Source organism: Bactrocera oleae, chromosome 4, assembly GCF_042242935.1.
Source record: "Bactrocera oleae isolate idBacOlea1 chromosome 4, idBacOlea1, whole genome shotgun sequence".
Classification (NCBI taxonomy): Eukaryota; Metazoa; Arthropoda; class Insecta; order Diptera; family Tephritidae; genus Bactrocera; species Bactrocera oleae.
In genome coordinates, this window is record NC_091538.1 from 13,423,562 (window position 1) to 13,436,535 (window position 12,974).

The 12,974-nt window shown below is 33.4% G+C and overlaps 2 protein-coding genes across 2 annotated transcripts in view; one reads left to right on the forward strand and one right to left on the reverse strand.

Annotated features, from left to right (window-relative positions):
* The first annotated feature begins 4,620 nt into the window (after nucleotides 1-4,620).
* Nucleotides 4,621-6,775, forward strand: LOC106614445 (uncharacterized). The gene is made up of 3 exons (XM_014230197.3): nucleotides 4,621-4,775; nucleotides 5,532-5,969; nucleotides 6,026-6,775. Exons 1-3 carry the CDS (start codon nucleotides 4,721-4,723, stop codon nucleotides 6,715-6,717), a joined length of 1,185 nt encoding a protein of 394 aa, XP_014085672.1. The 5' UTR covers nucleotides 4,621-4,720; the 3' UTR covers nucleotides 6,718-6,775.
* A 4,254-nt stretch (nucleotides 6,776-11,029) lies between these two features.
* The window catches only part of Tab2 (TAK1-associated binding protein 2), a 38,703-nt gene continuing 36,758 nt past the window's right edge, over nucleotides 11,030-12,974 (reverse strand). The window contains exons 5-6 of the mRNA XM_070107868.1: nucleotides 12,781-12,834; nucleotides 11,030-12,101 (exon numbers count right to left, since the gene is read on the reverse strand). Of these exons, the coding sequence (XP_069963969.1) occupies nucleotides 12,073-12,101; nucleotides 12,781-12,834 (83 nt within the window). The 3' untranslated portion in view covers nucleotides 11,030-12,072. The remainder of the gene's footprint in view (nucleotides 12,102-12,780; nucleotides 12,835-12,974) is intronic.

Here is a 12,974-nt window from a genome sequence, read left to right on the forward strand (position 1 = left end):
ATTCTTAAGCGCATTTTGTTGTTACAGCAATGAAACGAATTAGTCCCGCAGTTTTTAAGATATCGATATGAAATTTTGTAACCGTTATTTGTCTGGCAAAAAGTTGCTCATTTGTCGGACCACTATAACGAAAAGCTGTCATACAAACTGATCGATCAACACCAGGTTCTTATATGGTAACATTTTTTATTTGACAAGATATCATCACATAATTTGGCACAGATTAATATCAGAGGTTCTCTCTCAATCTCTGAAGAAATTGTTCAGTTCGAACCACTGTAGCGTATTGCTGCCATACAAACTGATTGGGCAAAATCAAGTTTTTGTATGGAAAGTTTTATATATGTGAAGGGTATTATAGCTGCCGTATAAGGGAAGTTAACGTTTTGTTTTTTTGTTATTTTTTTTTGGTTATTTTTTTTTGGTTATTGTTTTTTGTTATTTATTTGCTTTTTGTTATTGTTTTTTTTTGTGCTCTTTTGTTGTTTGTGCTATTAATGATAATGTAAATACTAAGCACTGACGTACTTTCATTACAAAACATCAATCGCGTTAATCGTAAAATGAAATTGTTCAAAATAGCCGACTCTTAGATATCAAAGAAACCAGTTTGACACAACGTTCACGGGTGCCTGAAAGCGCTATACAGAGCGGGTTCCTCACGAGCTCACAGTCGACCAAAAATAACGAATTGATGCTGCTGATCAAGTTTTGGAACTGTTCATGCGTAGTAAGTCCAAATTCTTGCTTCGATGTGTGACAACGGATGACAAAATTTCTCAATAATTTCATACCGAAAGAAATTGTTCGTTGGCAAGAAGCGAAGACGTAATTGCGGCTTCTTTATAACAAATGTAAAACATACTTTAAAAATGGCATCGACAAGTGGGAGCGATGCATCGCTCTCGACTGTGTGCTTGAATATAATAAAGAATTAGCAAAAATTTGTTTTTCTGCTTTGTTAGACGATGCGCACTTTCCAGTCTCGTTTGCTTATTGTGTAGTAATGCAACATTTTCAGAAACAGCAGTTCGCGCCATTAACAGAGCAGACGTCGCAATTGTGAACAAGTGTTGTCACTTTGTTCGCATTGTATTCATAAATACAATTCTTCTTCACTGTCGATTTTCATTACATTACATTGTAAAAAGGTAAACATTACCATTAATGGAAGCTTGTTTTACAAAGATAAAACATTCCGCAATTATATCAAACCTTGTTAGCAAAAGTGTTACATATGAAGATCGTTTAATTCGCGCGGAAACGAAACTTTTTTTACGCAACGCAAATTACATTACTTGCTTTGTAAGCTCTCCTTCTAGCTATAATTTGAAAAGAGAGAAGTATAGCTCTATACTTTTAAAGCAGGAAACGTTCAAAAATATTTTCAGCGGTTTGATTTTGCGATTCCACTATCCGCTCGGAGAACGCGAAAATAACAGAACATTATTTTATACTTAGTAGCAACCCAATATAGTAAGCAGTTGAAATATCAAAAAAATTTAGCGTTACACCATAAAAAGCAAATAATTATGTATTAATTCTGAGTTTACCAGATGTAAAGTGAGAAAATAATAAAATATTAGACGAGGTTCACGAAAATTTATATATGAGGATAGACGAAATATTCTATATGGCGAGGATAACCACAACAAAAACACGCATAATTTTACAGACTTTAAGTTAAACAAGTTACTTAATACTAGTTTCCTGCAAAAAATTCCTTTATAAATAATAGTACTCAATTTTAGATCGAAATATATATGTAGTCTTGACACATTCTAAATTTAGTGATCTATAGATTTCATTCAACTTGGTTAGTGTCCTTCTAAGTAGTAATAGTAATATTAGCGTAGTTCAAGTTGGCTATTTTGGCACTAAAGTAGTGACAAAAATGTAATGTTCTTTAGATCACAGGACACAAGAAATGCTGCGGCTCCAAAATTTTATAGATAAACCCGCAATGTACTCTGTATAACAAGGACTCAAGTATTTCTGCGCGTTATCATAAACAAGCATTTGAGAACGCAAGCGGTCTAGAAACCAAAAAAACGTATAGATATAAAATTTGTTTCCAGTCTAGAGCTATGAGAAAGACCTAAATTTGACAGTTTATATAAAAAATCGGTATTTTTTTCTTTTCAGCTTTAATAAGCATGATTTTGAGTTTACAAAAATAATTTTTATATTTATATTTGATATGAAATGGCGGCAATTGGAATAAATTTTGGAATCACCTTTATCAAAAGCGGCGCTGTGGGCGACGGTGACTCTACAAATCTCGTGCTATCTGAAACAAAATAAAAAACAGTATCTAAATTTATATAAGTTTTTGAAAAGTAAATATTTTTTAGTTTTGCATAATTATTCGCCAAGTGACAGAATTCAGAAATAAAAAGAAAATTCTGATCTGACCTACAATCACGTACATCGTTGTTACAATTTTTTATTATTTTTTAAATATATTTGTAAAATTAAGATTTAACTCTGATAGTTTAGGTAGCTTTACATAACACCTTTTCAAGAGACTGAGACGCGCAAGGAGCTTGACACTCTTCCCCACTAAACCATACAGCGACCATATTCACGAACTGTACGCAGGAATGCAGACGGTATTTTAACACCACAGTCGATGAAGTGATCCCTAAGATTTTAGGTATTACATTTTAGGTACTACATTGACGGCCTGTATTTCTGCATACTGCATTCCGGACGTTTACAGGATGAAAGAACATAATAAACTCCTCACCAAGCAGTTTCTGCTAGGATATTTTCACAGGAACTACGCCTTCTTCGAACAGCCAAACTTCAGACACAATTAACTTTAGACACGACACCGACTGCGTCTCAGTGAATGGTGTATTTAGAGTCAAACCACCACACTTTGCAGACGAAGAGCTCAAGCTGTCACGAGAATCTAGAGTGAACCTTACGCAACTTTGTTCTGGATACTTAACCAGAATCGACCCTGACATACCAAATATATGTCCAGCTTGCACTCTGAGCCCCGCATCACTCTAACCAACTCTTTGCATGAACAGTGAAACCCTACTTATCTAACACTCTTCTCACTACAGTCCGACCCTGTGGAAATAGCACGTTTCCTGGGCCTACCGTTAGTTGACTTCAATGACAACTAACCTGCATCTTATCTTCCTTTCACTTTGTGGACGTGGACAGACATATATACGAAATTTAATTCATTTCGTCATCGTGATCATTTTGATCTTCATAACCCTATATCGTTTAGCTTTAGATTTTATAACCTTAACCTTAGGCTGATAAAAGCAGTTGCACGCCGGAGTCTCGGCTTAACTGTACTGTATTTGAGCGCAACTTTAAATGCTTTTTCCTCATATAACATACAATATTTGCTAGTAGTCGCCTGTGCAGTGTAAATATATGAATAAATTAACTTTAATTTTTATTTGGCTTAGTAAAATAATGTTTCGTTTATTCTTTTCCAAAAACACTTGAGACTAACAATTAGACATACTTGTACTTACTGTTTGTTTAGGTGCATTATGGCATAATCAAATAGAGTTCAGCTCCACAGCGATTCTACGTACGTAAAACTCGTTTGTTTTCAAATTTGTATAAAAATAATTGCAAATGGAATGTTCCCAAAGTTATTTAATATTAACCCTATAACACAGTAATATTATTAAGAACTAACGATCTATTAAACAAGTTCTATATATTTGAGGTTAGGTAAAGTTTTGGCAAATCTAAATTTTTTAAGTAAATGGAACTGTATCATTCATAAGTCGGAAAATGAATGACAACAAAATGCATGCTATGTAGTAATATACAAGTAGAGAGAGAGAGAGAGAGAGAGTGTGTGTGGTAGGCATAAAAGAGCTTGTACGGTTTGATCTTTATTATATGTTTAGAGCACACATAAACTAACTACTACTACTATAATAGGGGGTTCATTGCAATGCAGTGTTATTAACTATGGAACTTTTGCAAAGCTGATGTTTTAAAGGCTTACGAAGTTGTATATGTCGTGACGAAGATAAACTTCATGCTCGAACACGATTAAATCCCCGTTCATTTTCAATTTTGTACAAAGATAATTCCAAATAGAGTGTTCACAAAGTTATTTAATATTAACCCTATAACATAGTAATATAATTAGCGAGTATTGTTCTACATATTTGAGGTTAGGCAAAGTTATGGCAAATCTACACCTTTTTAGTAAAAAGAATTTGTTCAGGCATAAGTGGAGAAATGAACGACAACAGAATGCATGTCAGTAATATAGAAAAGGGTGTGATTAAGCTAGTGAGAGAGGCTGTCTTACCACTTAAACCTTATTCAGGTATCTGCTTTATAAATATCGCAAATCTAATAATAAATTCAATTAACTAAGCAAGTTTCCAAGAAAGAAAGAAGGAAATGGATTTATTCGCTTCAAATGAAAGAGCTTCTAATTAGTAAATAGTATCTCTCATTTATTGCTAAATCGACATTTTATTAATCATTATAGAAATTCTAATAGCAAATTAGTCGACCCAACGTCTCAACTCTTATGTTTTACTTTCATTTTAAGCACAACCTTAAGGTCACCGTTTAAGAATAAACTTAAGCTTATCTTATCAGTTGAAGGGTTAATCAACCATAGTTTTCTATATAAGAGCGCTAAAATTATATGACGCTTTAGTTATTAGTAATTAAGTCATTATTCTGGGCATTTGGAAAACTGTTAACAAGGAAAATGTTTAAATTGTGGCTGAAACTTGAATTATTACTGGCTTTGGGCAGTGTTTTGGGTAAATTTGAATTGCGCTTTGGAAACTTTGTACCACAGCCTTGTGTCGAATAAATATTTATTTTAGTATAAAAATTGGCAATTGCAAGTGATAAGCAAGGTATCTTCGATTCAATTACGGTTCTGGCAAATGAGCAGTTTTTTAAGGAGAAAAGGTCGTATGCAAAATTTTAGAATCATATACCTAAAACTGAGGAACTAATTTACGTAACTATAGACAAACGGACATGCTTAAATCGACTCAGCTCGTCACGCTGATCATTTATATATCCCTCTGGGTTTAGAGTATGAAAAAGCTTGATATTCGTTTAGTTCCAAATAACACTTATATTCTCCACACGTCAATGAAAGATATTAAAGGCTTTGAGAGCCCCAATTTTTTTTTTGCTTAGCGTGGGGGTAAAATCTGTAGATAATAAAAAAAGAAAATTTTTGACAAAAAAAAAATTTTTTTTTCTCACATCTAGAGCCGGCGCACTTAATATCGATTTTCGTAAGTTTTGTATGTTTTGCTTTAAGGAGAAGCTGTGTCTGTCTTCTTCATAAGAAGATTTTCACTCGATCTGGTACCTGTAATACATTTCTTATTGCGGTGCAGACCTTTAGTCGAAAATCAAATAATGCTATAATTTATGCGAACTAACGGCAGAAACACTATTATTTATAAAGCTTGAATCGTCTCACCATTCACGCACAGCTCAATTAATTTGTAAAATAAAAACTTAATCTAAACAAAACTGTTATGTGTGTCTTTAAGCCGATCCCTGCACGATTACAATACCAAACGACTTGCCTAACCCAGGGCCGGTTATTCTGATACAAGAAAGACTTTTTCGTCCAACTAATGAGGTGACCGAAGTGCAGGAGAATGATGAGATTACGTTGCATTGCCCCGGTAGAAGAAATAAAGTGGTGGCATTAGGGCAGGAAACAGCCACGCTAAAATGCCAGAATGGTCAGTTCTACAACGAAGAAACAGAAACTGAGTACGCGCTAGCCGATTTAAAATGTAAAAGTATACCCACAGCTGAGTTGTTGGTAACAGAAAACGCTTGTGCTGAAGGCGCGGGTGTTTTCTACGAAGTCGGCTTTCAGGTAAACGACGATTTTCATAGCGTCTTCTCGATCTGTTACGACAGTGAAAACGAGCATGCGCTTTATTCGCGTAGTCTCGTTAATGGTGCAGCGCAGAGTTGTAAGTTATGTGCAGAGTTTGAGTTGTTTCAATTAACTATTATTTATTATTTACAGTTAAAATAAACGATAGCACCCGTCACGCCTTCCGTGCGAATGGCCTGAGATTGACCACTTCTGCCACTAATACTTTATATACAAACAGACATCAAATTTCGCGTTTCAAAACACTTTTTGGCACTGGCCAAACTTATATAAACAAGACAAGCTTTATGGCGCGTGGTCATCTGGCACCAGATGCTGATTTCATCTTCAGTTACGAACAGTTGTCCACTTACTTTTATGCGAATTGCGCACCCGAGTGGCAGGTTGTGAACGCTGGTAATTGGCTACGTGTGGAGAATACGGCGCGCAAAGTCGCCTCTTCATTCGGTTCCGATTTATTGACCTATACTAGCACTTTTGATTTGTTAGAGCTGCCAAATCCGGCGAATAATCAATTGAGTGAAATTTATTTGGACAAAGCAGAATTGTTCCCTGCTCCAAAATGGTACTATAAAGTGCTGATGCATCCCAATTTGCCGATTGATATCGTCTTTGTCACGCTAAACAATCCATTCGCAAATGTTAGTAGCGAAGTGGAGTTTTGTAGTAACGTTTGCGAGGAATATGGTTTCAACTCCAGCTCCTTTGAAGATGCCAGCCATGGTTATACTTTTTGTTGCGAGTTGAACGATTTTTGGACAAACGCTATGAATGAAGGTACTCCATATTACGATCTACCAGAGGGCTGGAGTTATAAGAATTAATTTGAGGCATATGTATTGTATATGTCTGTTATTAAAATAAAAACATCATTGAAACGAATTTTTGTTTTTTGTATATTTACTTGAAAATAACGTTAGATAATTAGATAAATATGTATGTGTATATTTATATATTATTGTTGTTGTAGTGGCAGAATTCTGTCGGATAAAATTCGGGTCCGCTGCGATTACGTATACCCGATTGTCGTGGGAACGGAGGTATATATATTATATATTGAATATCAAACTGGTCAGTATGAGGTATGCTTAAGTTAGCCTGAAGCAGCCATCGCACTTAGACTCCTATATGCAGTCCTTTGTAAAGCCATCAAAACAGAAATCCTGTATTGGATCTTATAAAGTCAGCAAAGCGCCTTGTGGCCAATAAAAATTTGTTCAGGCGTTTACTTTCTTTTCCCACCAGCTCAGTGGGATACATTAAAGTGTGAGCTCCCAAGTGTTTCCACCTTGTCTTCCTCCATACAGCTTCTGCAGCTGGCGTAGGGTAAGATTCTTAACGCGATTAAGTCAATGGCCTGTTAAAATTGCCACAACTAGGGAGAGTTTAGCCTAACTGAGGACAAAGAGTTCACTTGATTTATTTACAATCAATCTTGGGCCAAAAGGATGTTGCGACAGCGCATGAATCGTTGTTAGCCCAGCGCTGGCCACGCTCTTGTGAACCCCAGCTATCCAGTAGTAGAACACACGTGGAGAGGGCAGCCCCTACCCGTTCCCATTCTACTGACAGCAGGACTAGGGTGCCTTTCTTTATCATCAAGTGACTCGATGACATTGATAACGATGCACGGTTCGTGGGCTCAAGGCTAGTATGGGCGTCCTGATATCAGAGTGGATAGTCACTACTGTGAAGAAGGCAGCACTCCGAAGCAATAAATCTAACGCTACCTTAATGGCAGCAACCTCAGCTTGAAAAACACTGCGATAGTCAGGAAGTCTATAGCTGAACTTGATAGATAGTTACGGACATTATACCCCTCCACCAACCTTCTGCCGAAGCTTTGACCCATCCATAAAGCAGCTAACTGTTACTCTCCTCCTATGTATTCTACCCACCCACAACTCCCTCGCATGTATGTGAGCGGAGAAAAAGCCGCCATTAGGAATGCGTAACGTGAGTAAAAATGTATATATTTTGAAAACAATACTTTTAAAATAATATTATATTCATAAAGAATCTTACACTCACAATATATTGTAGAAGACAAGCATCAAAGAAGCTGCGAGATTAAACTCACCCAAAAGTTTTCGAAATCGAATTTTAACTTTTCAAGTCTCTAAACACCAAATATGAGGATCTCAGCGCCTTTGGCTAAGTTTGGTTCTTTTTGAGAAAAATTTACAGCGCAGAGTGGCTTAAAAATTATAATTTATTGTAAAAATCTTATTCCTTCGGTCATTATTTACAAGTTTGTATACTTGTATACATCTAAGAAGGTTAAAGGTTTCAAGTCGATCGATTCAGTCATTTCAGGGAAAGTTTTCTCACCAACTCTGGAGACAGCGTTTCAAGAAAAACGCGTTCAAAGTTTTGGGAGCCGATTACACTAAGTTAAAAATTCTTACAAATACGTTTATATTTCCGAAACTACTTGCCGGATCAACTTTAAATTTTTGGAGAATATTCCATAAAGAAGAAGTTTGTAACATCCAGAAGGAAACGTCGGAGATCCTATAAAAAATATATATAAATGATCAGCGTGACGTGCTGTTTCGATTTAACCCTGTCCGTCTGTCTGTATGTACACGAACTAGCCCTTGAGTTTTCGAGATATGTATCTGAAATGTTGCAAACGTTCTTTTCTCCGCCGATGTCCGACCACTATGGCATATAGCTGTCATACAAACTGAACAATCAAATCATGCTCTTGTAGGGAAAACTTCTCTATTTGACGAGATATCTTCATGAAATTTTTCACGCATTATTGTCCAAGGTAACGGCACAATTTCCAAAAAAATTGTTCAGATCCGATCACTATAGCATACAAACTGAGCGATCACAATCAAGTTCTTGTGCGGAATCTTTTGTATCTGTGAAGGGTATTATAGCTTCAGTGCAACCGCAGTTACCGGCATAAAGGCATTTAAATGAAAAATACATACAGTAAATTTATTTGCGTTTATGTATGTATGTTTATATTTACACTGTTTATCTTTATTTCTTATTTTAAATTTCGTTTATTTTGCTACATATTTATACATTATATATAATATTTGTATGCTCTTGTATCAAAATTAAACTACAAATTATATAATATCAACAATTTTTCGCTATATACAAAAATCCTACAACTACATTTATATTTACATATATTTAGTGAATTATATTATATTAAATAATAAAAAACTCACAATATTTCATTGCTGCACTAACATACTCATATCTACAGATACAGTTATTGAAATTAATAAAATAATAAATACACTCACGGTAAAATGTTAACAAGCTAGATTTTTATACAAAAAAAAAAAGATTACTTAGACGAAACTATCTTGTTTGAAACATTAAATTAGTTATCACATTCGCATGCGACGCTACAAAACGTAAGATTTTTTTAAAGATTTTAACAGCATAACTTGCTCATAGTCATACGACTACTGTACTCGTAGTATCGGCTAAACTATCTTTTACAGTTATATTTTAGCGTTGCGCTTAAATTTTTTTTATTTAAAAAGTCTTTTTCACATTTCTCACAGCTTTTTTTTAAATAATTACTGTGAACTAAATTTAGCCGGTGAAAGGAAGTAATATAATATTTCTCATTAGTGTAACTGTTTACTATTTTGCTTTGTTTTTTTTTCTGACACATTCAACTAAATTATTTAGTATTAGACTAATTAAATTTAGCTAACTATTAGGGAAAATATATTTTAACAACTTTTACACGTAATTAGCTGCCAGCAGCAATTTTACACGCGCACATAAGCTTACATACATATAGGTATAGTACAGCTACAAACCAATCGTTAACAAGCGCTGCATGCTTTATTCTCTTTCGTCGCAAAAAGTTTCGTTTTTTATCGAAATCGTTAAAAATTATTGGTGGCTTTTGTTTATTCACATTTTTTTTCACAAAGTCCGTTAAAATAGTTCCTTTCTTTCTCTATTTTACTACTACATAAAAATGCGGCTGCTTCAAAAATTCGATTGATAAATGCGTTAGCTGTTGAATGAATATCTATGCAGAATTGTTTTGAACTCTTTATAGAAGATATAAGTAAATATATCGTTTTTATGCTGCAAGAGTGTCAAAATCTACAAGAAAGTCAAGTTTAGTATAAGAAATGAGCAAAAATTTATAATTTTATCGATAAAAATACGTAACGGTATCTGTTAACGATATTTGGAAAACCAACTCTGATTGATAACCTTCATCTGAATTTTACAACGGTTGTTATATTTTTTTTATTAAAAAAAAGTAGTTTAAGCTTTACAGTTGTTTTTATTAATGAATTTAAATAAAAAATGTGATTTAAACCGTTAATAATTTTTTTTTATTTCAATTTGTGATTTAAAATTTTCAAGCATTAACTGTTATTTTTTTAATTTCGACCTTTCGATTATATTATATCGGTGCTTTGTGATTTTTGTATTTCCTTATCAATTTTACCGATATTTGAAAAAGAACTGCTTGACAACTTCCCAGAAAGTCACGGCTACCTGTGTCACAAGGGTTTCGGTTAAAATTATCAATTGGGTCTTAAGAAACGCATAGCGCTGTGTGTGAGTTCGGGTAATTTAGCGGTTATATACCCGATAGGAGGCTTGCTGTGTTGCAATATAAAAAGTAAAATAGTAACATTTTGCTGAGAATTCCCTCCTAATTTGTTATATCAGTTATTCTCTAACTCTTATTTTCGTTAAATGAGTGTTATAATTGAATAAAAACATTTCAATAATTTTTGCACAATTCTCTTTCTTCAATGAAAAATCGATAATTTTGGATAAAAAATAATTGCTAATGCTTTGATTTACAAGTTTCAGTAATAATTTTATTATTTTTAAACAAATTAAGTTTTAAGAAAACGATTTTGTCTTCAAAAAAAAAAAGTATTTAAAATATTTATATTTTAATTATTTTTGTTTTTATTATTTAAAAAACAAAATTCGATAATTTTTTCACGATTGAGTTCTTTCGATAAAAAATGTCGTTATTTTGGTTAAAATTCATCACTAATTTTTGATTTTGAATAAAATATTATCTTTATTCCTTTGATTTGAAAGGAAACTTTCTCTTAAAAAAAACAGTTGTAAATTATTTAAATATTGCAAACAAAAAACATTTTTAAATATTTAATTTAAAGAGAATATACAAATAAAATAAAGCGCAATGACTACGCATTGAGAAATGTTACCAAATATTTACTAGGTCGGCAAAATTGCACTATCGAACATTTTTTAATAATTTTTGATTTCAAAAGCATTATCACCCGTTTTAAAGCTGTTTTGTTCTGATTGTTCGAGTTGTTTGTCGTTGGGATTTTGACACTCTTGTACAAAAAAGCTACGTATACTATATGTGTACACATATATTTAGTGTTCGCAAATCCAATTGATTTTTGAATTTTTAAAAGTAAGTAACGCCACATTTTAAGGTTTCAAACATATTGTGTTAGCAGCACTTAAAAATCCGTAAACCTAATTTGTGAATATTTTTTATTACATTACTTGATCGAAAACTAAACGCAGCATTTTAAGCACTTTTACATTACAGCATACATAGGTATATGTATGTATGTACACACAAAAAATGTCGATATAAGTTTGTTTAATCGTTACCGAATGCATTTAGCATAATTTGAGTCACAATGTGACTTTATAAAAAAGAATAATAAGACAATTCGTTCTCACGTTACAAAATCATTATCAGCATTATTATAGGTAACGCTTAAAGTGTGCAGTCCTCATAAAGCAATATGACGCATTCCTTGTAATCACAGTATTAACACGTTTGAATCGAAAGATGCAAGGCAAGACCACTGCCGCTAAAACTAACGCGTCTTTTACATATTTAAACAGAACATTTTCTACCCTGCAGCCAATCAGTGTTCACCACTTGGAGGTTAACAATAAATAATTTTAAATAATATTGTGATTTATAAAGCTAATATGCCTCAGTTAGAGCGTCGGCGCAGTCATAAATTATAATTTTCTGCTCATGCTTTTGAACAATGCAGTGCAGCTGCAGCAACATGATGGAGTATTTTCCAATCTGTATACAGATATATGCTTGTACATAAGTATGCTTTCAGTAGCTTTTACTTTGTCGCTAGTTGTACTATTAATTCTCAGTAGACCAATAAACACAATGGTTATGATGGCCTACGCGGTGACTGTCATGACACGACCCAAGAATGCACAATCCCTAAAAGCAAATATAATGAATTATTAAATAATTAGTATAAAAAACATACATAATTTACATTTACTATATGTTTAGTTATGTGTACATTAGGGTGTCCGTTATTTTACAAGTTGACGCTCCTTGTCGTTAAATTTTTTGTTTGAAAATTAGGATCCAACGCAAACAAGCGCTTTATTTTCATGCAAGTGGCGTGGCATGGTGTACTAGTAAATGCTCAGTATATTTGATGCGTGACATGAGCATTCATGCAAGTGGCTTACATATTCTATGTTGCTCATACGACATGGTGTACTTATGAATGCTCAGTATATTTGATGCGTAACTTTAACGGCGTATAACTTTTAAAGGCATGTTTTTGCGAAGAAAATCATTAAGACATATTTTGTACAGTAGGAAATTTTTAATATTTTGTAATAGAGTATGACTTTTTTAAAGTTTTAGAATTATATTTTTGGCGTAAAAAAATTTATTGCAAAAGATCAAAAAATATTATTTTAAATTTATGGAAATAGTAAAATGAATTAGGCATAGGTTTTTTGAAAATAAAGAGTTGGTTTACGATGGATCCTTACTTTAAGGGCAAAAACTGAAACTTCAGGGGAAGATTTCGAAAAACCAAACAATTTGGCATAATTAATATAAATACTTGTTACATATATTTTTCTATATATTAACTTACTGTTCTCGCCTGGCGACAGAGTGATATGTATATCCTCTCGACTCAAAATTGGTTCTGCAACAAATATTTGAGAAAAGTGTTCTTCATAAATAACTGTAGATATGCGTGCGTGTATGTAAAAGTGAGGTTAGATTAGCAGCAGCAAGTTGCAAAAGCAAGCAAACAGCAATTGAGTAGATAAAACAATTCAAACG

Excerpts from the sequence above, each read along its gene's own strand:
- LOC106614445 (XM_014230197.3), top strand. The coding sequence starts at position 4,721 with ATGTTTAAATTGTGGCTGAAACTTGAATTATTACTGGCTTTGGGCAGT. Across the intron at positions 4,776-5,531 it reads GGCTTTGGGCAGTGTTTTGG|CCGATCCCTGCACGATTACA; the intron begins GTAAATTTGAAT and ends TGTGTCTTTAAG. Across the intron at positions 5,970-6,025 it reads TAATGGTGCAGCGCAGAGTT|TTAAAATAAACGATAGCACC; the intron begins GTAAGTTATGTG and ends TATTATTTACAG.